At 39.8% G+C, this 26,835-nt stretch overlaps 4 protein-coding genes across 5 annotated transcripts; 2 read left to right on the top strand and 2 right to left on the bottom strand.

Annotated features, from left to right (window-relative positions):
* Positions 1-1,022: 1,022 nt before the first annotated feature.
* On the bottom strand, positions 1,023-7,630 carry LOC139442728 (protein ARV1-like). The gene is made up of 6 exons (XM_071223608.1): positions 7,482-7,630; positions 6,944-7,063; positions 5,750-5,915; positions 3,849-3,936; positions 2,717-2,865; positions 1,023-1,554 (listed from the first exon to the last, which is right to left on the bottom strand). Exons 1-6 carry the CDS (start codon positions 7,569-7,571, stop codon positions 1,460-1,462), a joined length of 708 nt encoding a protein of 235 aa, XP_071079709.1. The 5' UTR covers positions 7,572-7,630; the 3' UTR covers positions 1,023-1,459.
* A 192-nt stretch (positions 7,631-7,822) lies between these two features.
* Positions 7,823-8,272, top strand: LOC139443862 (ribonuclease P protein subunit p20-like). Its single transcript, XM_071224758.1, has one exon. The coding sequence runs from the start codon at positions 7,823-7,825 to the stop codon at positions 8,270-8,272; it is 450 nt and encodes a 149-aa protein (XP_071080859.1).
* Positions 8,273-11,360: 3,088 nt separating this feature from the next.
* On the top strand, positions 11,361-16,428 carry LOC139443512 (protein dpy-30 homolog). Its single transcript, XM_071224501.1, has 4 exons — positions 11,361-11,434; positions 13,734-13,819; positions 15,719-15,864; positions 16,225-16,428. The coding sequence occupies exons 1-4, from the start codon at positions 11,425-11,427 to the stop codon at positions 16,286-16,288; spliced, it is 306 nt and encodes a 101-aa protein (XP_071080602.1). The 5' UTR covers positions 11,361-11,424; the 3' UTR covers positions 16,289-16,428.
* Positions 16,429-17,179: 751 nt separating this feature from the next.
* Positions 17,180-26,442, bottom strand: LOC139442869 (purine nucleoside phosphorylase-like). 2 transcript variants are annotated; one of them, XM_071223773.1, is made up of 7 exons: positions 26,319-26,442; positions 22,849-23,018; positions 22,012-22,115; positions 21,323-21,498; positions 20,832-21,022; positions 19,735-20,047; positions 18,797-18,871 (listed from the first exon to the last, which is right to left on the bottom strand). In XM_071223773.1, the coding sequence occupies exons 1-6, from the start codon at positions 26,363-26,365 to the stop codon at positions 19,737-19,739; spliced, it is 999 nt and encodes a 332-aa protein (XP_071079874.1). In that variant the 5' UTR covers positions 26,366-26,442; the 3' UTR covers positions 18,797-18,871; positions 19,735-19,736. The 2 variants fall into 2 exon arrangements, with proteins under 2 accessions (XP_071079875.1, XP_071079874.1); XM_071223774.1 differs by lacking the exon at positions 19,735-20,047 and having other exon boundaries at positions 17,180-18,871.
* Positions 26,443-26,835: the final 393 nt, after the last annotated feature.

Below are 26,835 nucleotides of genomic sequence, written 5' to 3'. Positions count from 1 at the left end.
AGCGCAAACAGCAGCAGCAGCAGCAGCAGCAGCAGCTAATCCGTCGACTAAACAAAGGCAGCTACGTTCATGACCAAAGTCATGAACCATTGTCCCATCATTCGATACCTAGTATCAAACCACAAATTTTGTTATATCCATCATGAGAAACAAGGGGAGTTATAAACTTCATTCATGTTTTGTATTTTTGATGATAGAAAAAAATCTGGAAGAGATTTTTCATAATGTCAAAATTACGCCCACTTTGTCTTGTATTGCCATTACCAGGGATCCTCGTTGACTGACGCTCTGAATGCTGCACGTCATCTCGTCATCTCCAACATGTAATTGTAGCACTTGTCCCACAATGCAATGCTGATTGTCCAGACTATCTTGACCTTGGCAACGTGTTGTCCCACAATGCAATGCTGATTGTCCAGACTGTCTTGACCTTGGCAACGTGTTGCTTTGATGTGTTGATGGCCCAGCCAAAATCTGCTTTATCTGTCGTGTGATGTGCAGCGTAGGAGACACCATGGTAACAATATTGATTGAGATGCAGTCTTTACCAATTTGTGGAAATTTGTTAACAGATGGATAGTTTCAAAGAGTAGCTTTCAAAACATATCATGGGTGAAATGTATGCAAATAATACAATTAGGAATCTTTGTATGTTTAAAATTTCGTAAAAGGATCGATGCTAGTAATATGTTTAAGAAACTCAGCATTGTATATTTATGATAGACCTTGTAATAATTATTTTACAAAAAAATTGTAATTTAGTTTTGAAGTCCACCTTCCTATCTTCCACTGTGTCCCATGCTACAGGATGTCTTGTGATTGGCAGTTGATGTTTCATGTTAAGTTGTCCTGTTGTCCTCATCAGCGATGTTGAAGCGAGCGTGTATCAATGTGTGTGTGTACTTAATGCCTCATCGATTTAGTTACATTTTGGTGATATAATTTCAACAGAGAGTTGAAACTGCACGTCTTCATCAAAATAAAACAATAAAAATGTGAAGATTATGCTGACTTTGTGACCTTTTTTTTAATTATAAAATATGTAAAGGTAACCATGGTAACAAGTAAAAATAGCGCCATGGCACTGTAGCTCGTGTGGATGTATATAGTATATAGTCATCAGTTGAAGATGTCTACAGTTTAAACAAAGACAGCTGTCAGCATTTGTTCAAATATTTTCTGCATAAACACCAACACTAAAATCTAACACGTTGGACAAAGTATAATGCCAGTTGATGAATTTTTTCATCATTGTTCCATTTGCTAGAATTTTCGGCAGTTTCTTACGAACTGCAAGATGACAAGTCTCCACTGTCAAGGTCGTGAGACTCCGATGTCAAGGTCATGACGCTCCACTGTCCAGGTCATGTGGGAAGACTGGTCATGACGCTCCACTGTCCAGGTCACGTGGGAAGACAGGTCATGACACCCCACTGTCCAGGTCATGTGGGAAGACAGGTCATGTGGGAAGACAGGTCATGACGCCCCACTGTACAGCAGAGCCTATGCTGATGACAGTTGCAGCTTCTAAGAAACTTGACCTCGGTCCACTCACTGAAAACATTTTTTAGTTTTATGTTAAATGAGTGAAATTAGCTCTAGGGACAGTACAATGGTGGCTATGTGTGTTTTTAAATCATGCATGAAATAATTTCCGAGTGTGATGTCACATATCCAATTCAGTTCTAACACCAAAACAATAGAGCTCCGCACAGTGAAGCTGACGACACAAGCTCTGCACAGAATAAACTGGCTTCAGTAATGAGACAGCTTGTGTGATTTTCTTAAGGCTGAGTTACAAAATACTAATTGCCAGCTTCATTTTTATTAGATTAGATGTCAGTGTTTATCAAAGCTAACAGATAACAAAATAAATATGCCTTGGTCATATGAAGCCAATCACTCTCCTACCCAGGGTTCACTGGGCCAGCGGACAACCTCTGTCACATGGTGACATCTTACAGAGTCTATTCATGTGTTTTTCATCTGTTTCATTTTGGACGAGTCTACACATTTAGATCAACATACGTCATGAAATGTTTAACTACCATTGAGAAAATATCCTAAAACGTGAAAAACTATTTCCATTTGCGTATTTATCTTCCACATTCTGTCACGGAAGTACTTCGGAGTCACTTTGATATCTGAAGCTATATCGTCATGCACATCACTGTCGCAGTTGTAGCAGGATAACTATTAATAATGCAAAACAAAATTTAAAGCTCACCGAAAGATTTGCATTAGTCCTCTGTTCTTATTTCAGGATAAGTGCGTTTGTTTTCAAACAAGTGTGGTCTCATTACAAGCCTAAACGCTAGTGTGGTCCATCGAACAGAAATGGAATAAGGCGAGCAGAGCCGAGGAAGGTCGGGAGTTATTGGCTATTGTTTAGCTTCAGAATGGTCGATGTCCTGTCCCTTTAAAGATTCTTGTCCAGATTAAGTATGTTGTATGACATCTAGTTCCATAATATCCAGATCTTGTGCCAGCAAAATGTTGGTATTCTATTCGTGGTATTAAGTGGCTTATTATACACTGAATTAAAGCAGCTGCTCATATGGAGAGAGACAGCTCTATTGCTGCTGGCGACAAATATATCAGAAAGAAATTATATTAATTATTTATTATATTACATTATATTTTCAAGCAGAATCAAGAACTCTGCAAGATTGACCATAAAATTCAAGGCTTTTTGGGACTGCCCCGATATACGAACCTCGGAGAGCCTGCACGTAAGAGGCCAGGACGTAGGCTCGACTGAGACTGAGATAGATGGCGCTGTAAGTCTGTCCCCACAGCATGACGGGAATCACAAGCACCTTCCCGAAGTTGGACCAAATCAGAGATCGGACGACCAGCTTGAGACTGGATTATACAAAGTCATTGTACAAATACTTTAGCTGGTTTGTGGGAAGTGGACAAGAAATACAGCCAAGGTTGGTTTGTTTGTTCGTTTGTTTAACGCCACACTCAACAATATTCCTGCTATATTTCCTGTCTGGAAATAATCGAGTCTGGACTAGACAATCCAGTGATCAGTGAGCATCATGAGCATCCATCTACACAATTTGGATACGATGACATATATCAACCAAGTAAGCGAGCCTGACCACCTGATCCTGTTAGTTGCCTGTTACGACAAGCTACTGAAAGGGTAAACACACAGTCTACCATGTCTAATAATCATGTTAACATTAAAGCCATTTATATTGCACCATCCACACCACACTTGGGCACGCTCAAAGGGCTACATGTCAAGGCATGCGTGCGTGTGTGAGGAAAGCCCGAAGTGATGCAGGTCTCGGACGTTTACCACTTCGGTGAAACCCACGAGCACGGGTATCGTGCTGACTAACCTAGAAACATAATCGGGGCATACCCCGAACATGAGCCATGAAAACAAGGGACAAAATGGCTTGTCTGATGTAGACTTGATTATTAGCAGACTGCTGTGATATAGCGGAGTATGGTGAAACTATTCCTTCACCCACTCTTTATCTCTATCTACTCTATTCTAAGTGTGACAAGATACACTCCCTCACACAAATAAGAAGTGTGGGTGAGTATGGTTTTATGCTGCTTTTCGCAAGATTCCAGCTATATCATGGTGGGGGACACCAGAAATGGGCTTCACACATTGCACCCATGTGGGGAATCAAACCCGGGCCTTCGACGTGACATGCAGACACTTTTACCACAAGGCTGACCCACCGCCCCAAAATACGAACAGGTGAACTCTTTGACAGGGTGTTAGATTATCTTCTCATGAACAACCACCATCTAAATTCTGGACAGTACACTGATAGTCTGGACATCTTGTTGCATGTCTTTTAATAACTGCCACCTACTTGAGTTGTGAATCTTGCTGTCTCCTCCCTCTGCTTCGCTGTAGAATGCACAACACCATCACAACAGCCACAAGAAATATCATCAGCTCTGAAAATGAAACAACAGAAATGCAAATTATACTGAACCGCAAAAGAAACGTCATCATGGATAGATATATATGAGAAACCTCATTTGTCCAAACACTGCAAACCTACTTTGAGACATATTAAAAAGATAAAACTTGGCAAAACTGATCATCAAGGTTGAAATTAAAGTGTCAAAGGTTCTTAAAGTGAAACACAAAACTAGTGTCTGAGAAAATGGCATCACAAGTCAATATAGGCACTTGAGCCCACACTCTGAGGAACGCCTGATGCAGTTCAGCTGAAGTTGTCGGATTTGGTCGGACGTCATTCAGACGTCTTTGAATCTCATCCCACAGGTGCTCAATGGGATTTAAATCGGGACTGAGGGCAGGCCACTACAATGTTCTGATACCATTCTGCTGGAGGGAGTCTCTTGTTGCTCTCGAAGTGTGGGTACGGGCGTTATCATGCTGAAACTCATGGTTGCGGCGAAGTGCCAAATGAGGCGTGGCGTGTGGTCTCAAGACTTGATCAATGCACTGAGCTGCTGTGACACCATTGCCTCACCCTGGACCGATGTTCTGGAAGACCACAGGGCCGACCCTCTGTGCAAGACCAATTCCACCCACACCATGATGCTCGGACCACCCCACGAGTCTCTCTCAACAACACAAGCATCCGAATAATGTTCACCACGGCGTCGCCAGACTCTCTGCCATCTGCTGTTGAGATACAGCAACGGCCCCGTCTGAGAAGAGGACTCTTCTCCACTGCTTGTGGCGCCAATGCTGTTGCTGTGCTGCCCACTGAAGACGGTCCCGGCTATGACGTGGTGTCAGAATGGGTCCTCAGTGTGGCCTCTGACAGTGGAGGTCTCTGCTTGTCAATCGTCGATGCACGGTGTCTGCACTAATGTGTCGCTGGTGTGTCCCCATGGTCTGTCAAGCAGTTTCCGCAGCAGTAACAAAGCGATCTTGATGATGCTGTCGCACAATCTGCTGATCCTGACGTAGGGTGGTGACTCTTGGTCTTCCAATACATAATCGGTCATCTGCAGCGTTGGTGGTCTGGTACTGTTGCTGGAGCCTGTATGTGGTCCTTGCGTGTACTTGAAATGCATTGGCTACTTGCCGGGCAGTTTGTCCAGCTTGCAATCGTCCAAGGGCTTGGTGTCGCTGATTTCTTCTCAATCTTGGCATGTGGTAGCAATTCAATAATGAATGAATGTTATCCTATCTTGATGGATTTTTATAGGGCAAGAAATGGGGGAACGCATGTGCATTTCAATTTGCAAGGAACTCACGTGCATAGGGTTACCATGGCCATTGCCGTGATGCGTTCGGGCGATCGGTTTTATTGTCATCTGCTTTGTTATTTTATCATCAAATTTCATTTTTCCGGACAAGGTAATGTTAAATTTTAGAAACTTTGACAAAAATTACCCAGATATTTAAATGACAACTTTTCATGCAAGGTTACTAGGTATGACGTTTCTTTTGCGGTTCAGTATATATATATATATATATATATAGTGAGTGGGTGAGTGTAAAGCATTACACAACTTAATGCTTCAATTTTTATTCAAATTGGAACAGAATAGGACTGATTGAAAGTAAAAACACAGTAAACCTTTTTGTCTTGTTAAAGCAGGACTAGCTACAGACTCTGAGTGTTAGAGAAATCAGGTTTACACTAGTCCCTTGTACTTGTGCTTACAATGAAACAACCAAGTTTTGAAGGCGGCTGTCATTTGATTCCTTGAAGCTGGAGAAATATTCTTGGAACAGGGCATCTCAGAATAATGCTTTGATAATAAATAATGTGCCCACACATACCTACTGCTGATACAGCGTAGTTGTAGTACAGGTTCCATTCTAGAGCCGAGTAGAACACATAGTCTGGTTTGATGGGGCCGGCCATTGGGACTTTCGCATACCGATCCTGCAGCAGCCGGATGAACGCCTCACACAAGAGGATCACCAGTGTAAACTTCCATATCGCCTGTGCAGAGGAGACCAGTGGAAGAGAATTATTATAAACAAATATCTGTTAATCACGGATTCAAGAAATTATGCTCTTGAATAAATTACCGTATTTGAGAAGATGTTTCATTTTAAGTATCTGATATTTCCTTAAAGAAATGATGGCTATAAGTTGTAACACACTAAAATCCTCTATAAGCCCTGATTAACTTCCTATCTGGTACCATTCCATTGAAGTGATTTTACTCACAGACACCACTGTGATTAGAACAATGGACCCCACTGTGATTAGAACAATGGAGAAGAACAAATTCATCTGTAATGAGTGAGGAAGTTTGGTTAAATGCGGTTTTATGTAATACAATTATAGCACTTCTCAGACAGACTGGTTCCGTATTGTTTTTTTGTCAGGTTTGACATCTTTATAATATATACAGAGCGATCATTCTCGTAACCTCCTCAAGTCGGTGGTGCTATAATGCTTAACACGGTACAGGGTAGAACAAATCATATGTTGACCTTTGTTTCTGCTATCAACTATGGGTCTACCTCAGGTCATGAAAAAAAAGAAGCCATTTGTGAAGCTCTTTCACCTTATCCTTGGAAAAGAATCTAAATTACATTCTTGTTTGTTTGTTGTTTAACGCTGCATTCAACAGTTTTACAGACGGCGATCTGTCAATAACTGAGTCTTGACCAAACAGTCCAGTGATTGATATCATGAGCATCAATTCACGCAAATGGGACACGATGACATGCATCAATCAAGTCAACGAGCCTGACCTGCCAATCCCGTTAGGCACCTCTTTCGACAAGCATACGGTGTGGACATAAGTTTTAGAGAATGCATGAGTATGGTTTTACGCTGCTTGTAGCAATATTCCAGCAATATCACAGTGGAGGAAAATCAGAAAAAAAAGTGCTTTACACAAACTACACAGGTAGGGGATCGAACTTGGGCCTTCGTTCGATATAAACAAACAGCTAACACTTTACCCACTGGGCTACCCCACAACCCATCATATGTTACGTGTACTGTATACGCACTGTCTGCACTGTGTTTATGAGGATATGTCTGAAGGCAGGGAGTTTCAGCAGCAGAGCATCCAGATAGATAATGACAGGTTCATACTCAATATACTTGTCCACGACTTCATCACAGGTGGTCTGAAAAACATAAAATAGGATACAGACCATTGAGTAATTATAGCTTTAAGTGGCATTTGATTTATTAGCCCAATTAAGGAAATGAGAGTAGGCACTGATCACTATGACAAGATATTCTGGCAACATAAGGAAAGTCTTTGATAGGCATTTAGAAGTTGGAAGACCATGAATGCATGACACTTTTATGGATTGCAACTTATTTTGTTCTTTGTAACGAAGTTTCAGAGCTACACCTTTCCCCTTCATCAACTGAATATGCCTGATGAAGGGGAAAGAAATAGCTCTGAAACGTCCTTACAAAAAATAAAAGTTGTTACGGTATGCTAAAAATGTGCCATGTAAACATAAGAGTAATAAAGAGGACATGTATGTCTGGATACACGCAGTTTCATGTGGTAAAACTAAATATATTACGCACACAGTGGCTTATTTTGATTATCCCTCCCTTAAAGTCGCGATACAGTTCGTCTGCTGGCTTTCCACACCTTATACACTGAAACTTGTTCATTTTGGAAACATTATCAAAGGGAGATCACTCTAAATTATTGGAGCCGGAAGTTATGAATGTTCAACTCCGAACAGAGACATGCGACTTGTATCACGTCTATAACATCTGTACCTGACTGTGTTAGAAGTATGTGCCGTGTTGCTCCATCGTCGTCGCACTTCCACAAGCAAGTGCCTTCCTTATGAGTGTTGACTAGCATATTCATATACATTGACACCAGTCCTGCTTTTTATGTCGTCAGAGAAATAAAAATGCAACAAGAGACCCACAGTGGTGCCAAAACCAAACCAAAGGACACGAAAGATTTCCTCGAAAGAGAGGAATTCACGTTGAGAAAGCGACTGCCACCGAAGCTTCCCAAACGTAAGGATGATGTTTACGTGACAAGAAAGACGGATTTCCAAGCTCAGATGAAACGTTGTCAGAATATACTTGATGCTGGAAATGAAGTATACATACATGGACTTGGCGCTGCTGTGAATAGAGCCATCAATCTAGCTCTGCAACTGAAGGCAAATGGTCGCGGAACAGTAGACGTGTCTTGTCGAACCTCAACTGTCGAACTTACAGACGACCTTGAACCGAACAACGACGAAGGCGAGGCAGACACGAGTGTAAGGAATAACTCGGCAGTACACATCAAAGTCTGCAGACCGCAGTCCCCACACGAGGATGGCCAAACTAACGTGTCCAGTCAGTGACACGACCATTATACAGATTTCGTCGTATCCTGTTCGAACAGACCATTGATGTGTGTTTATGACACTGCTGTTCAAGCATATGAACCTTGTGTGGAAGCAAAACTAAGTCATGTGTGTTCTCGTGCTACAACATACTCGGTAGATATGACACGAGGGCTGTGAACCTCGTATTGACCGACATGTGTATATCCTCCAGGTATTGCTATTGACCTGTTGATAGATAATGTTTCTCAATGTGAAAAAGGATTATTTCCGTTTGTATATCCATCGAAAGAAATGTCTGTACATTTTCCTGAATACATCCAGAAATGTTAGATTAAGAATGTAGTTTGTTCTTATTGTGCCTCTGCCCATTGTCACTTAAGGACTAGATCATATTTAGACAGTTAGTTATAATTCTTCCGTAATTTGTGTACAATCACTTTCGAGTGTAGCGAATTCAAAAAGGAAATAAAGAAATAGGATCGCCATGCTGCTGTTGTAGTCACGGGTCCTTTCAAAACGTTTCATGGTTTCAGTTTGTAAATTGTTTGAAATGTTTTAAATTAATTTAAAATGAGCATCTAGTTAAAAACATTTTTTTGGATTTTGCATACTGTTTTTTTTCCATAGATAGATACGAGAAAGATATATGGGTAGTTGTGACCGACTTATATACATTTGCATTTGAAGCGAGGAGGCTTGCTTGTATTAAGAAAGGAGGAATGGTATGACAATAGGAATTAAGTATTATCATACTGTGAAAACAGACGAACGTTGCCTTATCTGCGTTTTGGAATAGTTTGGTTCGTTTAGCTATGCCATCTCCATAATTTTAAAACATACGTGATACGGACGCTCTTCTGAACTTGAAGACCCCCCTCCGTTGTCTACTGGTAGAGCGCCCGCCCGGAGAGCTATAAGTCCGGAGTTCGATTCCCGACCGCGTCATATAAAAAAAAAAAACACGCAAAAAGATGGTACTCGGCAATATGGGGCTAAAACAAGGACTGGTAGCATGGTATCTCATTTGGTTAGCACTATAAAATCGGCATTAGTACAAGCACACACACACATGCTATATGAGTGCAATAACCTTGGACGCGACGTTAAACCCCATTTCACCTCACCTCCGAACTTGAAACTGATCGAAATGGACAATGTTATATAAATATACAGATATATTGGCCGTGTGGGGACAGCACACTTTAAGATCGAATGTCAGATTGTCATTTTCAAATGGTGAAGAAAATATGACTTTATTTCACGTAAGTCTAAATAATTATTCCAGATAAAAACAACAACAGTAGCTCTTTCTTGGGGGCAGCCATCAGTTTTTCTTTTCGTTCAGGTACCCTTGTTCGTGGTTCGCTTACGGCGAAATAACATTGGGTACAATGTGTGAAGCCCATTTCTGGTATATCACCGTCGTGATGGTGCTGGAATATCGCTAAAAGTGGCGTAAACCCATACTCACTCTGTAATTTCAGTTTCCACCGTATGTAACGTGTCATTTAGAAGAAAAGTTTGGTTTTACGCCGCTTTTAGCAATATTCCAGCAATATCACGGCGGGGGACACCAGAAATGGGCTTCACACATTGTACCCATGTCGGGAATCGAACCCGGGTCTTTGGCGTGACGAGCGAACGCTTTCACCACAAGGCTACATAACCGCCCCAGCTCAATACGACAACAGACGGCTCTGACATATTGCCGACTCAATACGTGTGTTTATAGTCAACTAATGCAATATACGGGTATGTACAGGCGCTTGACAGTGAAAGAATTCACATTCCATTACTTAAATAAATAGGTTTCACACGTGAACGGGTATATGTAGGTTCCATCTACTTTTGCCAACAGAAAAGTAGTCAGGTGTACATCTGACTACATCATTGCCTACATCTATGATACCACAACCTGTAAATTATAAAAGGGCCTGTCGGGGATTAACGAGAGCATGTGATAGTGAGTGAGTATAATTTTACATGCTTTTAGCAATATTCCAGCAACATCACGGCGGGGTACACAAGAAATGAGCTTCACACATTTACCCATGTGGGGAATCAAACCCGGGTCTTCAGCATGACAACGAACGTTATAACCACTAGGCTACCCCATCGCCCGAGATTATGTAAAAAGTAATTAGTGTAGGTTTGTATGATTCCAGATGAGATTATCTACCACTGAGCATGGCAACATCCCTGAATTACAGCCATTACGTGATTCTAACATGGGATCAGGAAACAATAATTATTGATCATAATCATACTGCTTCTCCTTCCTCCCTACTCGGTACTTCCCCGGCAGAGTCTGAGCTCCCTGGTTCCCGATAACAACAATGGATGCCTCTAAATAATATCTAATAAATATATGAAATAATCAAATACCATGTAAATAAACCCTATATATTACTACAAAAATCGTTGTTATCGTTATTAAAAATAGAGGTGCCGTTTTCGCCCGACTCATAGTAGCCGTTTTCGCCAAATGCGGTTCCGTTTTCGCCAGAGAAATCGGTGACGTTTTGCTGAGGTGCCGTTTTAGCCTGCACCCCTTGAACCTGACCTGGAACTTAATATAATCTTAAACTAAAGTATCTAATACTTTCTAATATCCGGACAAGACACTGAATGGCAAAGCAATGATTTATATTCGAGTAAAATATGAATTTACATGTCACATTTTGTTGTCTATTTCTTTTGTATGTAATTTTCTGTTTATTGAATGAAGGCGGTACATCATCTTAGATGATATATGTACACGTAATGTGGACTGGTTTCCACCCTCAGTGTACCGCTGTACCAGTCACAAATGTCTGTACGTTGGCGAACAATACAAACAGTCCATCGATTATTATTTGATCGAGGTTTACACAATTAGATTTTATTTTCAAGTAATTCAGTGGTTTAAGAGGTCTCTTAGAAGCGCTGTAGCTTGTTTTTTTTATCTTGACAATGTTTCTCTCGTCCATACAAAAGAACATTTACAAAGGTTCATGCGTTGCTATGTTCATGGAGATATTTGTGTTGATACACTAACATGCGCATGTCACGTCTCGCGCAATAAAGGAAAATCTAGTCTGGGCAGGTGCCCTTTTACGACATTCAAAGGGAGGCGATCGATCGTGTTTACGACTTGCTGTACTCAGACATTGCTATTGGTGACAAGAATGGCGGACGGTAAGCATTATTGCTCCAGCTTTATGTTTTTATAGTGTTATTTACCTGTTTGGTAAGTATTTTGTTAGCAAAAACTTGCGAAGAGTGAATTATTTTGACGAGGGAAGTGATAAGCAGTGATGTCGTGAAGAATCACCTTCTAAATGTCTTGGACAAAAATCGATACCCGCTCCTTGAAGTTGACCCTGTTTTGAAGACTTTCGTCCCGCTGGGCTCTGTTTGGATTGGTCCAGTTTAGCTTCTCTGCTGATAGTTGTTGAACAACCGAAACTTTATTGTAGCTTTCGACAATTAATCATGGAAACTATTTTAGTAAAAGTAGAATAAAAATCAATAAATGGGATTATGTTTCGGGAGGATATTGAACATGACGAACTTGCTATGTCAGCGCCAGGTTCAAAATCGACCTGTTTGTTGACAGGAAACAGACAAGAGGTTTCATCCAACAATTTACCAAAAAACACCGGGGTCATCTGATTTATTTCAGATCCCCAGGAGTATTTGATGCATTTCACATTTCTTTCTGCGGTTAATGAGACGCAAGGAAGAATTCTTAGCATGATAAGTATGCCTGATTTGAACATGTTGGATAGGCCTATAAAATTATGTTCCATCAAGTAGTGGTCGTTCGTGAAAGACTAGGAAGCAACCATTTAAATTTCACTTGATGTATGGTTTCAGAAAAACAATTGTTTACACATTCTAGAAATTAAAAATAATGTGCCCTTTTCAGAATATATTTCAAGGGTCCAAAGAATAGAGTTTATTATTTTTATTTATTTACAAAATAAAGCTCCTAAATATTAAAAACAAATGATGTTCTCAACCCCCCCCCCCCCCCCCAATTAAATTGTTGTTCCCTTATCATGCTTATATTTATTTATCTGTTTATTTAATGAAGCCTATCCAATTTCACCCAGTAAGTCATAGAAATACTGTAAATAATATAAGTATATTTGTCAAACCAACAGCAGTTGTTTGACACATTTAAATTATTAATATGAAATATGTTTTAATTGTTAGGTCGTCTGAGCCGAAGGTGTAGAGTGAAGTTATCGTGTGTTCCATTTTAATTCTTATACTTTCACATTTGCATCTCCTCTGACACCACAAATGCCTGATAGGTGATACATTATGATGTATTATGCCAGAAATAGTCTCCCAGAACCATGATCCATGCCCTTATGTATACCATGTACAGGGAGTAGTTGGATGGGTGACCATGTTAAACAGCTTGACTCCTGAGAGTTTCTAGGGCTTCGGTCCTGCCCCACACTGAAGCACATGTACCACATGTGGTGTCTCCTTAGGCAAGTGAATTTGTACGAAATGTGCCTCTGTTCACCCAGCAGTGAGTGGGTACCCGGTAGGATGAGTTGGTAATGTGGCTGTTAACCTTCTAGCGCCTTACAGGCAGCTTTAAGATGTATACTCTCCTGGGAGCTGAGAATGGAAATCGAGTGCACACTGATCCATTGACCTGGGTAATAATGTAGTGCTTTGAGCATGAACTGCTACATGGAAGCTAGGGTTTTGTCAGTTATTATTATGTACAGGGTTATTCCTTATGATATTGGGTATGCACGAAGAATCATGAGTGTGTCTGTGGTGTGCACAATATGCATGATCATGAGGATAAGTTCATGTTGCAAATCAAGATTTGGGTCGTGAAGTTTGACTGCAGTGCAGTAAGTTTCTTACTTTTACACAACTACGGCCATGATGAGCTTCATGTACTGTCACTTGTTTATGTTTGTGGCTGCCATGGTAACCTTGTTGAAACTGAACTTTGGGGTAATTAATTTTGTATGGCTCAGTGTTTAATATGACACACCATTTGTCATAATAGTGCCAGTACATAAAACATTGGTTGTGTAAAAACTTGTCTTATGCTTTAAGGTTTTTTAAGCTCTTGTGATCTCTTATGACCTCACTGATCTCAATTTCAACATGTTCAAACTATCTGATCTGTTATTATAATAAGCAATGAAAATGTCAACAAAATAATGAAATTCCAGCAGAATGTTGTGTATTATTATTCCATAGACCTATGTATGTAATTGTGTTTAATACTTTAAATAATGTGAAGATGTCAAGGTGAAGATCTATGGTGGTGAGCGAATATTGCCAACAAGTATTTCACATATGTTATGAACACCTTCACCTAGTTCACAGCTCATTTTAGACTAGTTTCTTGTAAAATATTACTTCTACTTTTCACCAGCATTGGAATAAACAGCCGTCAACTCAACCACTGAAAACATATTGCTAAAAAAAACCCAAAAATTATTGATTCCAGATCAAGTACGAAGTGTATCAGCAGCTGGGGAGGCAGGTGCAGACCAGCCGGAGACAGTTGCTCCAGACATCCCCGACAACATTCAGGTAGGGAGAACTTGTAACCATGGTAACGATGAGGTCAGGTAGTAGTATTTGGTTCCTGAAGGAAATGTCTTGACACTATCACATCTCTCCCACATAGTAAAGGTGATGCAAGGCACAGGTAACTGAGGACTTCTTCCTGAACATGTTAAATTCACTTTGGCATGTTTACGGAGCTTCAGGGAAATCGGCATAAACATAAACCTTTGATGTCATGATCTAGACTACCAGACTCCATTTCTTGTTGAAAGTTCAGTGGCTGACTTTGTGTGCTGGCAATTAGATGCCTTTTCAGGGATAGAAACTAACAGTTAGCCCAATAGTCCATATGATGATAACACATAGCAAAAAAAAATTAAAGGGCCAAATTTGTAGTTGTCATTAGTATACCGTATTTTCTTGAGTATAGTGCACACTTTTTTTCCCCAAAACACAGCTGTGTAGAGGGGGGTGCACATTATACACGAATTTTGAGTTCGGATGTTTTTTCCCCCATGGAAAGACATTACCGTGAGCACGTAACACCGGAAATACCATGTCAACAAATCCATACTGAAGTTCGCAAATTATTCATGTAATTACACTGTCTGGCTATAAAAAGTGTTCTTTGTATATCTGGACTTATGTTTGTAACTTATTTCATTGATTTTATTCAAAATTCCTTTTAATATTGTTTTAATTAATTTTAGCGAAATCGTGTGGATCGCACAACTCATCTTTATTAACAGCAACCACGGTCAGATTACCGCTATTGACGCCTTGAAACGAACTTTAGTTGACAGAGAATGGATACATATATCATAAATGCAATACTTTGATTCGTTAAAAGTCTTATTTGTTTTTGTTGGACGATTCTATGTCAACACGTAATTCTCTCGATCACGTGCAGGGGAGCCTTGATGGTGACTGGTCAGACTGGTTCCATGTAAAAAATAATAACTGGCAATAGCGATCAGCTGCTTCGCTTAGGGTTATTCTTATTTTAAATATGTTTAGTAAAACCTGCATCTAAATTAACAAGATATTAGAATATATTATTCCTGATTAACAATTAGTTTCAGATACAACTTTTGCCGATCCTTGCATTAAAATACTGTAAAGTTATATCATTGGGTGTGTCTTGACCGAATCACCAGTAGATTCCAAGAAAACGTGTGTACAGCTGATTGCTGTGTCCGGCTTAGTTTATGAGAAAATACACAAGGTAATCTTAATCCCTGGATGTAAAACAATGCCTAGCTGAACAAAAAATACAACTTAAATGATAAATCAGCATGTCTGGTGATTTTTTTATCTCAAATTTCAAATTTGTACTGACAAAGTGTCTCATCACCCGTTCGTTTGCCGGACTTCGCTGAAGGGGTACGGTGTAATTGTTTTCTGAGCATAATATTCAAATTTCTTTTTTTTCCAAAATATTGAATCCGCTAGAGTGGGGTGCGCATTATACATGGGTGCGCACTATACTCAAGAAAATACAGGCAGTTTGACAAGGACTGTAAGACTAGAGCCAATTTCTAACACTGCTTTTTCTGAGAAGTGTGGTTGGTTGGAATCCCATATGAGGCTACACCTAAACAAAAAAGTACTAAATTTGTACTTCACTAAACAGGTTAATCCCCCAAATAAAGTATGTTACAGAGAAAGATCATGTTATGGTACAGCTACTCATACTCAATTTGAAGTAGTAATAGCAGCGGTAGAAACGAAACTTTTAGCCCACTAGTCCTTATAATGATAACATAGCAAACCCCTTAAAAATGGGAAATTTCTAATAGTCCTTATGATACCTTAACTATTGGGCATTCTGGCAAGGACTACAGGACTAGTGCCAATTTCTAATGTTGAATAGAATCCTAGCTTCAAAATGTTCGTTGAGGTATACATTTCTTCTTATTTCAGAAAATCATTGCAAGTGAGAAAGAGGCAGCAGAAACCCCTGCAAAACGCCCCAAAGTCGATCTTCAGTCATTGCCCACACGAGCATACCTTGACCAAACCGTGGTACCCATCCTACTTCAAGGCATGTCAGTCCTGGCAAAAGAAAGGTAGGCATATGTAAAAACTAAGGGTCATTAAGAAGCAGTGGTAAGGGGCACCTGTTCTGTAATTCACTGTGCAGAGTTGTGCCCCTTAGTGAGGATCCTATTGCCATGCTAGAAATCCCAGTTCCCAGAATTTCCCCGCTCTGTCAGCACCACAGTGGAATATGTCAAAGATCTGCATATTCATATTGTATAGCTTCTAAATGTTTAACGCGGCTATCGCCTTGTCACTTGTCTCTCTAAGGTTCAATGTCACTCTATTTTTTGACTGCATAGGCTTTACTGGTGGTCCCAGGGCTTTAAATTCAGGTTGTTGTCTGGTGTAAGAATAATGTCTCATGTTTATGCATTGTCTCCTTCCAGGCCACCAAATCCTATCGAGTTCCTGGCAGCCTACCTGTTGAAGAATAAGAGCCAATTTGAATGATCGAGACTGTTATATTCTTAGAATATTTATTGTTGGAGATTCCATCATTTGGCAAACCATCATCCTAAACATTTTAACATGAAGCATTACCTCTTTCCATTTGTATTTTTACATCTTTTGTTTCATAAGTGGAAATAAATCATTTTAATGAATTTGATAATATAACTGGGGGTTGTGTCTTTTCTTTGTGTACCTGCAAGGTAGCCCAGTGGCTCAAGTGTTTGTCACACCAAAAACCCAGGTTTGATTCCATATGGATTGTGTCAATGTAATTATTGGTGTCTATGGTGATATTACAGGAGTATTGCCCTTGTGAATTTTGCTCTTGAACCTCTAATTGTCAGAACCTGGTGCTACCATCATTACTGCGAGATATTTCCTGGCCACTAACCAGAGATAATCTTGGAGCAGATGATGATGTGCTGCGCTGAATTATGAAGCAGATTTTTGAACCTATATTCCAAGCTGGCAGTCAAAGACAATAAACCCTCCAAGTCCTGGTTGAACATTTTTAAGTCACAGATTAGTGAATACCTGCGAGGACTACTCACAGGTCTGAAATGAAATGTGGACTAGGGTTCTGTTCCTCATACTGGTGATGTGGGAAGCCCTGTCTTGCTGTCCCCTGGCATGAGATTGCTGGAACATGCTCGATGTGGTGTAGAACTGTTCCCAGTAATTGGGCAGAAGGTGTACCACTGTGTTCATCGCTGTGATTCCTCTACAGAATAGGTCCATTTTGTCAGGTTTGTCTCCCGAAGAAGTTGTTCCCTGCACCTCAAGAGTCTCCCTGGCCAAGACACAATATTTAATCGATTGCCAGAAATTCATCTGACCGCAGTGTAATTAAAAATTCATCCTCTCTGCTTGTCAAGTGAAAAGAAACAATACTCTTGTCAACACGTTTATTTAGAGAACAAGAGAAATACAAAGTCAGTGGTAAAAAACGTCAAGATGATTATTATGAAAAACTGTAAATAGAAATGTTATGAAGTCATGTGAGGTCGGCTTCCTCGACACCAATAAAATCAAATCAACTGACATAATCATCCTATGCCAGGCTAGGTTTAATAAACAAAATATTATGCGAAACCTCTACAGTGTACATTTAAGTAGATGGAAAATCATTCCCATCTGAAAAGAATTATAATTAGATATAAAACACACTGTAATAGTCTTGACTTTACATTCTTAATATGTATTTATAACTTGAATCACGTATATTTATGCCAAACATATAACATGAAAAAGTATATTTATGCCAAACATATCACATGAAAAAGTATATTTATGCCAAACATATAACATGAAAAAGTATATTTATGCCAAACATATCACATGAAAAAGTACATTTATGCCAAACATATCACATGAAAAAGTATATTTATGCCAAACATATCACATGAAAAAGTATATTTATGCCAAACATATCACATGAAAAAGTACATTTATGCCAAACATATCACATGAAAAAGTATATGTATGCCAAACATATAACATGAACAAGTATATGTATGCCAACCATCTCTCTATCATGACACAAACACTTTGTGTGGCGAATTCATATTATACTGTTCAGCTCTTGATAGGGATATCCCTATTGTTCTTTTACACTCTTTATTTATGGCTTAGTCTAAATTGAGCTGCGAACTAGTTGGTATGACCAATGGTGACTACCCCTGCTCATCTTACCAAGGCACATCAAGCCCACTTTCCAGTGCTAAATATGATTGGACTATTGCACATATCGTTGCACAACTTCAACATCTGGGTTCTGAAAACATGTTAGCTGCCACAGCTTGTCGAATTTGCACTGAAGTTCTTTCAATAATTAAGTGATTTTTCCGAGTATATTCTGAGTCTTTTCAAGTTTTAAATCAAGTCACCCAAGTACTGAGCTTGTTACGGTAACACATTATTTAAGTATTGGCAGTGGTTTGTTTATGACTGACCATCAACATTATACCTGAGTATTTTCTGGTCGGAAACCCCTAACAAAATATGTTCAAAATTCAAAATTGAAGAAATGCTGAAATCCTTGAAGTGATTCTTTTGTGTAACAAAAAAAAATGAGATGAGGCAGGGTTTTCGAGTGTCAAGTTGACTGTTTTTTCACTCAACATTTTGTATCTGTGGCGATACTGTTCGAGTGTGGTGTGAGTTGTTACCTCATAATTGGACAATAAATATCTTGGAAAAATTGATTTTGCCAGCTGGAAAACTAGCTGATCTATTGAACCTCTCACCCCAAAACTCAAAGAATTATGATAGTTCCCCATCAAAAAGATCAGAGAAAGCATGTGTAGCAGCTCCTGAATTTGTTCTCTTCCAAATCACCTGAAACTTAACCGACTGTTCGAGACTGAGTTAACACAGATGATCACAACTCCATTCTCTCCACCATCGTGGTCACCAGCTTCTGCAGGTCCTTGGCCCGTAGCTCCCCCATGGCCAGCACCTCCTCGTGTGTCGTGGCGCGGGTCTCCTCATACTCCAGAGAACACATGTCGGTGATCAGCGAGATGCCAAATGTGCGTATCCCACCATGCTTTGCAACCACAGCCTCGGGCACAGTACTCATTCCTGTTGGTTACAGAAAATGATATCATTTCTTTTATTAACATTTATTATCCAAGGATATATCACTACAAGAATTGTATCACAATGCTTTGCAGACCATTGTGACATCATCTGTCAACATGGCACACAATCAAATGACATCACTTATCTCTCTGCCACTGAAGCCAGTTAGCTGTATTTTTTACACTCAAGCATCTGGTCCTTACCATGATTACTGTTTACAAACTGAAAAAGTTGGAAGAATTATTATTTATGATAAATATAATTTTACCCTTGTATCTTTTTATATAAAAAAACACTTGTCAACGGATGTTGATATATCTGATATCAAAAGACACTGAGGTCAGATTCTCTATATGAACTATAATGCAGGACAACTTTTTCAGTAACTGATACATCATCGATACATGGAGGTGAGGTGAGATGGAATGGAGTTTAACATACACTTGTATAGTGACGTGCATGCTATACACACAACATGCATGCACACGTGGCTGCTTATATTAGTCAGGACTAATGCTGATTTTACAAGGCCAGCCCACTGTGTTACCATGCCACAGTTTAACGCCAGGCAGGGTAACAACAAGTACCATCACTTAATGTTTTTTGGTATGTCGACCTTCCACTCTATGGGCGGACGTTCTACCACTAGACCACGTAGGTTGTCTGCTACATGGTCAGGGATCGAACCCTTGACCTTCCACTCTCTGGGTGGACATTCTACCACCATACCATGGATGATTATACACACAACGTGCATGCACACGTGGCTGCTTATATTAGTCATGACTAATGCCGATTTTACGAGGCCAGCCCACTGTGTTACCATGCCACAGTTTAACGCCAGGCAGGGTAACAACAAGTACCATCACTTAATGTCTTTTGGTATGTCGACTTTCCACTCTATGGGCGGACGTTCCACCACTAGACCACGGAGGTTGTCTGCTCCATGGTCAGGGATCGAACCCTTGACCTTCCACTCTCCATGCGGACATTCCACCACTAGACCACGGAGGTTGTCTGCTACATGGCTGAGGATCGAACCCTTGACCTTCCACACTCCGGGCGGACGTTCTACCACTAGACCACATAGGTTGTCTGCTACATGGTCAGGGATCGAACCCTTGACCTTCCACTCTCTGGGCGGACGTTCTACCACTAGACCACAGAGGTTGTCTGCTACATGGAAGATGAAGTCTAATCACATCAATGACATGAAGAAATGTATTTCTTTTTAAATTTTTCTGGCATGAACAAATCAAATCCCATTCTGTAGCTACACATCAAATCAATGTTTCCGATACTAGACTTCAAGGTTTCTTCAAATTAAATGAATTACATTTCATTTTAAGTGAACAAACCTCTACTAAACATTAATCAGTGGATGTACAGATGACAGAGAGACAGCCTGTTGTTTGGTTGTAGTTAACGCCACACTCAGCAATATTCCAGCTATATGGTGGCGGTCTGTAAATAATCTTGACCAGACAATTCAGTGATTGACATCATGAGCATCGATCCATCGAGCATCATTGGCACTGTCTTACTTAGATAAACTAGTGATGCTGTATTTCATACATGTGTTGCTAGGTACATCGTGTACTCAGCAATATGCAAGGAATATGTCTGGAAATACGTCAGAAATACCAGTGATTGATATAAAGAGAAACCCCAACTGTTGGTAAAAAGACACAATCAGAAAGTCACTGAGTCTGACCACCCAATCCATTTTGTCACCTCTTGCATCAACACATACAGCAAGTCTAACACTGAATCCCCACAGGGACAAAATGATACCGGTTCTCACACAATGACCAGACAAGACTGACCAGACATTTTAAGTGATGCCACATCGATCATAACAAAAGCTATTCAGACTAGCACATGCTTCTATGGTTTTACAAGACAGCCACTGGCCAATCAAACAGCTAGATTTTACAACGAGCCACGTCAGAACACTAACCCACAGCATCAGCTCCATACAGCTTCAGCAGCCTCGACTCGGCAACAGTCTCAAAGGTGGGTCCACCGATCATGATGTAGACCCCCTCACGCATGTAATCGCCATATCCCAGTTCCTTCCCAATCTCAGCAGCCATGGACCTCAGTTTGCTGTCATAGATGTCCACAGTAGCCGGGAAACGCGGACCAAACCTAGACATCATATACAGGAGTTTACTGAGAAAACTTACATATGAACTGTATATGAAATATTTTTATGCACCAAATCAGAATGCCAATATCTAGAAAAGTGCAAGATTGTTAACGGCAATGATGTTGAGGTGTCAGCTATGTTATTTCAAGGGAGGTCACTCCAGGTAAAATGTAAGAGACAAATTATTGCCAGTGACAAATTGCGTTGTTTAGTGTTTTCACTGTCTTAACTGCCTTCATTTCTGGGCTAAGCGTGACCTTTCCGTGTTACATTTAAGAACACATCAAGGCCTCACCCACCGGTCGTCATTCTTGCCGATGAGCACACACTCCCCGGTGAGTCCCGGCAGGTCAATGTGATCCTTAATGATCATCATGTCGCCGGCCTTGTAGTCCGGGTTGATGCCCCCGGCCGCGTTGGTGACAAACAACGTCTTCACACCCATCTGCTTCATCACCCGCACCGGCATTGCCACCTACAGTCATACGTACACTTGAAGAATGACATTATGTCAGTGATTGTTGTAGTATTATCATAAGGCGAATTTAGACTTCTTCTAAGACTTGGTCCACCAATCTTTGTTTCACATATCGTAAAATTCAATGGTATTCATAATGGAATAGAGACTTAGTACACTGTAGTCAAGGATAATGATTGGACTGACCAGATAAAACAAACCATGATCCTACTAATTTGATTCCATGTCCTACATTCACTCATCAATCAGGGGCAGTGGTGTAGCCTAGTGGTTAAAGCGTTTGCTTGGCACACCTAAGGCCCGGGTTCAATTACCCACGTGGGTACAATGTTTGAAGCCCATTTCTGGTGTACGTGCCATGAGATTGCTGGAATAAAACGGTGAAAAACATACTCAATCACTCACTCACTCACTCAACAATAACTGGTTTGCCTGTGCCAGATGCCAGCAGGCTACCATGTAATGACTCAAAGCCCAACTCACGCACTCAGTCACAGCGGTTCACCCTACCTTCCACATGGGGTACCCCTCGTAGTAATGGAATCGGCCTCGCATCAGCACCACCGGCTTGCCACTCAGCGTTCCGAACACCAAGTAGCCCATGTGACCTGGCACTGAAACAAGGTCACGCCCCTGCCTTAAAGCCGATGTATCAAATAACAATAACACCTGTCAATAAATATAATACCCACTTATTTTTTTAACATATGGACAATTCAAAATTCCTGGTCCATTCCCAGTGGAAATAAAGGCCATACTCCTGTTAAATAAGAACCAAACAAATCAATTCAGAACTTGACATGGTATTTTTAAGAAAAGGTGTCATTATCATGCCTTGAACCTTAACTTCTTTTGAGTAGTATATGATCCCAAACCAAATTTCAATGTGTACTTTTACTAACAAAACACCCTGCAAAACCTGTTATTTTGGAAACAGACACAGCCCCTAGTCCAGTGTTTGAAATATTATTAGAACCCAACAAGACAGTCAGGCAGGTGACCCATAAATGTTGCCTGCCCATCTTCAAAGTTACCTGCCCACATTCAGATATAATAAATATTGAAAAATCTCGAAAAATAAGAGACAAATCATGTCTTAATTCAGTTGAAATAATACGAACAACTACTTGAGAGTCTAGGAGGCGTTATAATAAAACTGAATATGTAAGAAGTCTTAAAAGTATCTACCAGACAGTCGGGCAGGTAGAGCAAAATTTCATGCATCCCGACAGAAAAGTAACCAGCCACGGGCAGGCGGGCAAGCAGTTATTTCAGACACTGCTCCAGTCTAGTTACAGATGAGCCTAGTCAGCGGCAGACAGTTGAAAGGGGGGACTGTGTACATACCTGTGCTGACTGGGAAGTCCTTGATCTCTGAGTAGGGGATAGTGTCGCTGTCCTCCACCATGTCCGCCAACCCACCCAGGCCCGAACCACAGATGATACCCAGCACGGGCCGGTGCCTGGTGCGAGTCAGTATGGCCTGGGCGATACGCTGGATATCTTCATAGGTGTAGCTTTAACAGATGGGAGATAATGGACTTAACTACACTCTTCTCTTGTATTGGGTTTACTATCATTTTAATGATATTCTGAATGTAGTTGGAATAAAATAATTTTAATGTGGGCAGACCATTTATTAAAAATTTCTTTAGCACATTGTCTTAATAAATTATATTATACTCAAGGTTTTTCTTTCAAAAGGCTTCCAACAGTAACCAAGATATAAAAAAAGTGTAGCCTAATTTACCTTTTCAACAACATTGATTTATATTTTTTTGTTTACTGATAAATGTTTCCTTTTGATCTACTAGCCTAGGGTTGAGAATAAGGATTGTGTCCTTAATCTGAATGCATGCATAGGTCTGACGTATCTGCTGCAAAAGGTACCATAACGTTACCAAGGCAAGATGTTATTATCACCAGAGGTTTTAGCAGAAGGGAAGTAAACTTTTAACTTTCTTCAACTTAATTATTTTCTTTAATTCACCCAATCAACAACAACTTTTGATATCAATTTCATAATAAACATTTCTAAAAAATAGGTGGCAGTCTATGTTGCAATCCCACCAGGGTTCATCTGGGTAAGGCTCTGTAGGACACCAGGGTTAAATAACATACTGAATTACACCCTCATACCTGCCTGCCTAACAACCAAACTACTCCCACACATCTTTTTATAGGTCACAAGTACCCACAGATGAAAATCATTATGTGTGTTGCCCGTATCTTAACATAGTTAAAGGGGCGGTCAGGTAGCCTAGTGGTGCTCGTCACGCCGAAGACCCGGGTTCAATTCCCGACATGGGTACAATGTGTGAAGCCAATTTCTGGCTTCCCCCGCCGTGATATTGCTGGAATATTGCTAAAGGCTGCGTAAAACGATACTCACTCACTCACTAACTTGGTTAAATATACAATTATGCTTCATGTGAACCCCATATGCTGATGGTTAAGTAAACAGGTGCTTTGAATAGCTTGTTTAAACAAACATAAAACATTAAAAACTGACATCTTTGTCAAATTTAGATGATAATCTAATCATTAAGTTATTGTGGCCCAACAGGTTGTAGTTTGAGGGCTTACAATATTAGATCAGGAGTCTTAATAAATATTTGACCCAGTCCATAAATATTTGTAGGAATCAAATAACTATCCAGTTGGTTGTTTGGATGGCTCAGGTCTGACACTAGTTTAAAGGAACTGGTGATGTTTGCTTGGAATTTGTGGAAGATAATGTTTGCACTTGTATGACAGGCCAAAGGCCAATTCTGTTCCTTCTACCATGTCTATTGATTAGAGGACACTAAGCGACTATGGCAAAGAAATGCCTACAAATCACTTTTTAAATGAATATTTTGGTAACAGTGTAATACTGTCATTAGTTACCATGGTTACAATTTAAGACATAAAGTGGATAGAGTAGAACATAACAACATAAAAAGGATTTCATCATTTTTTGCCGATTGTGTGTTGTCGTACTACGACTGCGTGGTTAGTTGCTCACAATATCAATCACTGGACTGTCTGGTCCAGACTTGAATATTTACAGGCCACTGTTATAAAGCTGGAATATTGCTGAGAGTGGCGTTAAACAACAAACCATGAACAATGACAAGAGGTAGGAAATCTTGAACATTCAGCTGGCACAGGCATAATATGACACACTCCCCTTGGAAGAAAGAAAAAAATAGACTGCTGTTAACATGCGCATCAGTGTTCAAATTCCTCGGAATCTTGGAATTTCTTGGAATTTTGGACTTTTTAAAACTTAATATTCAATAATAAAAGAAATAACTCACAGCACAAAGTTGGGTTTTTAGACCCCCAACATTGTTCTAAAATATATTTGTGCTTTAAAGATCGTCCCCAGATAATTTGTTTTCACATGCGATTCAAAATATTTGCATATAGCAAAGATATACTCATAAAGTATTTAAGTGATTGATTATACAAAAAATTATATCAAAATTAGCATCTTTGTTGCTCGATTGCTGATAACTGACTCAGTATGACTAAATAGAATACCACATTCAAAAAGGTCTTAAAATATGGTATCCTGAAAACTGATTATTATTTTCATTATTTCATAGTATAGAGAGAGAAAGAAAATATTTCTTTCAAATTCTTACCTTTAAAATAAAACACACAAAAGAACATTATAAATTGGAATGCAACAATAAAATTGTACTTCTACACTCTCAAATCAGTCATGCAACATAATGCAAAGCAGGTAGATAAAATTATGATTTTTACCTGCTCACCAACCTGCAAAATCCGTAGAAAAATGCATGACATTATTTCAGATGTAAACAATTCAATATGTTTACAATTGATATTCATAAAAATTCTTTAAACTCACATTACTAAAACCATGGCAATCCTTATGAACATGTTTCCATTAATTTCCATTAATATGTTATGTTAATCAAAATGTATTTTTCCCCAATTATTTCCTACCTATTCAATCTAACATGTATCCAAAATGACATTTAGAAGGATCTGTTTTGGAACATCACACTGAAACAACTAAAATTTGTTATCATCATTGATCCTGACCCCGAACCAACATGTGTAAACTATTTTACAGCAATAAACATATTTTTATTGATCCATGTATCCTCTGCCTTGAAGGATTTGTTTCAGTGTGATGTTTCAGTGTGATGTTTAAGTGTGCTGTTTCAGCTCTGAATTCCAGTGTCAACTGATTTAAGTTAATAATATAGATTTTTTCCAATAACTGTAGATATTTTGATCGTTCTCACTATGTGTGAACATTGAAGGGACTGAGTTAGACTGAAAAAACTATAGGTCGAGCTGCTCTACTGCTGTGGGATACTATAGAACACTGTAGAACAATGTCTTCCCTGTTGCAACTTTGTAAACCTAACAGATGATATCCCCCAGGCTATATCAACAACTGGAAGTGCTTCATATCTCCACTCCGTTACGAACTTTTTTGCACTAGTTCCTCTAACAACAAGAAAGAGCGTGAGGTATTGACAATGGTTTCTGAAAAGAAAATTGCGGATAGTTCTTTTCCGTTCCATTTCTTCCAGCATGCTAGAACGCAAAAAAGTGGTAGAAACACTCGTAGACATCAGAGACAATATAATATCTATAATATGGTCTCTGCTGACATACAGTTTCTACGATTACTGAAGGAATCTGGACACTAAATGCGCTCATGGGCGCTATGGCATGTGGACACCCAGAAATTAATGCAAATAGTCTCATCGGTGGGATTGTGTGTGGTTTGAATCTTATCTAGCTGGTGTTAAATGATATATCATGGTATGATATGAATATTATCTCACCCCCGTGACCCCTCGGGGTCAGTCCCTCCAACCGCTGGCACGGACATGATACAGGCGGAATGATACGCTCGACAAAGCCGCTTCACAAGTCTCACAATAAAAACCGTCTGCTATAAAATATGGACTGAAGCGACCAATGTGAAGGTCGTTATCAAGGGCAGTCTAGGTCAAGGTGACCATGGTGTAAAAGGTTAATGCTTGACTTCTATGTCCAAATATCGAAGCAGGGTCATATTATTTGCAATTTTCCTCTTAAATGTACAACATTGTGGTATTAAACAACATAAGAAGATAGTGTGGGCGTTTTTCGCGTCAAAACTTGAACGCGGTGAGAAATCTGAACGTGGGAATACGCACGTAAAGAAAAAAGACTCGTTGGAGGCAGTACTACAAACATATGTTACATGTTTTTCCAGTACGTGCAAGTTCCCGCGAACACCTTTCTTTGCAGTCACCTCATTCTGTTTTGTTCTTTTTAAAGAGATACATATATATTTGATTGAATAAAGTTTCATGA

Source organism: Haliotis cracherodii, unplaced genomic scaffold (genome assembly GCF_022045235.1).
Source record: "Haliotis cracherodii isolate W230 unplaced genomic scaffold, xgHalCrac1.p SCAF_5, whole genome shotgun sequence".
In the NCBI taxonomy this organism is placed as follows: Eukaryota; Metazoa; Mollusca; class Gastropoda; order Lepetellida; family Haliotidae; genus Haliotis; species Haliotis cracherodii.
The sequence above is the reverse complement of the archived record's forward strand: the minus strand, read 5'-3'. Positions and strand labels throughout refer to the sequence as shown.

What these genes read in the sequence shown, in the direction of transcription:
- LOC139442728 (XM_071223608.1), bottom strand. Translation starts at nt 7,571, where the DNA reads ATGAACAAGTTTCAGTGTATAAGGTGTGGAAAGCCAGCAGACGAACTG. An exon ending in TAATCAAAATAAGCCACTGT is followed by an intron (nt 7,064 to 7,481) that starts GTGCGTAATATA and finishes TATGTTTTTCAG; the next exon opens with ACCACCTGTGATGAAGTCGT. An exon ending in TCATAAACACAGTGCAGACA is followed by an intron (nt 5,916 to 6,943) that starts GTGCGTATACAG and finishes TCCTCTGCACAG; the next exon opens with GCGATATGGAAGTTTACACT.
- LOC139443862 (XM_071224758.1), top strand. Translation starts at nt 7,823, where the DNA reads ATGCAACAAGAGACCCACAGTGGTGCCAAAACCAAACCAAAGGACACG.
- LOC139443512 (XM_071224501.1), top strand. An exon ending in ACATCCCCGACAACATTCAG is followed by an intron (nt 13,820 to 15,718) that starts GTAGGGAGAACT and finishes TTCTTATTTCAG; the next exon opens with AAAATCATTGCAAGTGAGAA. An exon ending in TCAGTCCTGGCAAAAGAAAG is followed by an intron (nt 15,865 to 16,224) that starts GTAGGCATATGT and finishes GTCTCCTTCCAG; the next exon opens with GCCACCAAATCCTATCGAGT.
- LOC139442869 (XM_071223773.1), bottom strand. Translation starts at nt 26,365, where the DNA reads ATGTCCGTGCCAGCGGTTGGAGGGACTGACCCCGAGGGGTCACGGGG. An exon ending in GACCCCGAGGGGTCACGGGG is followed by an intron (nt 23,019 to 26,318) that starts GTGAGATAATAT and finishes CATCTGTTAAAG; the next exon opens with CTACACCTATGAAGATATCC. An exon ending in GTATGGAGCTGATGCTGTGG is followed by an intron (nt 20,048 to 20,831) that starts GTTAGTGTTCTG and finishes TCTTCCATGTAG; the next exon opens with CAGACAACCTCTGTGGTCTA.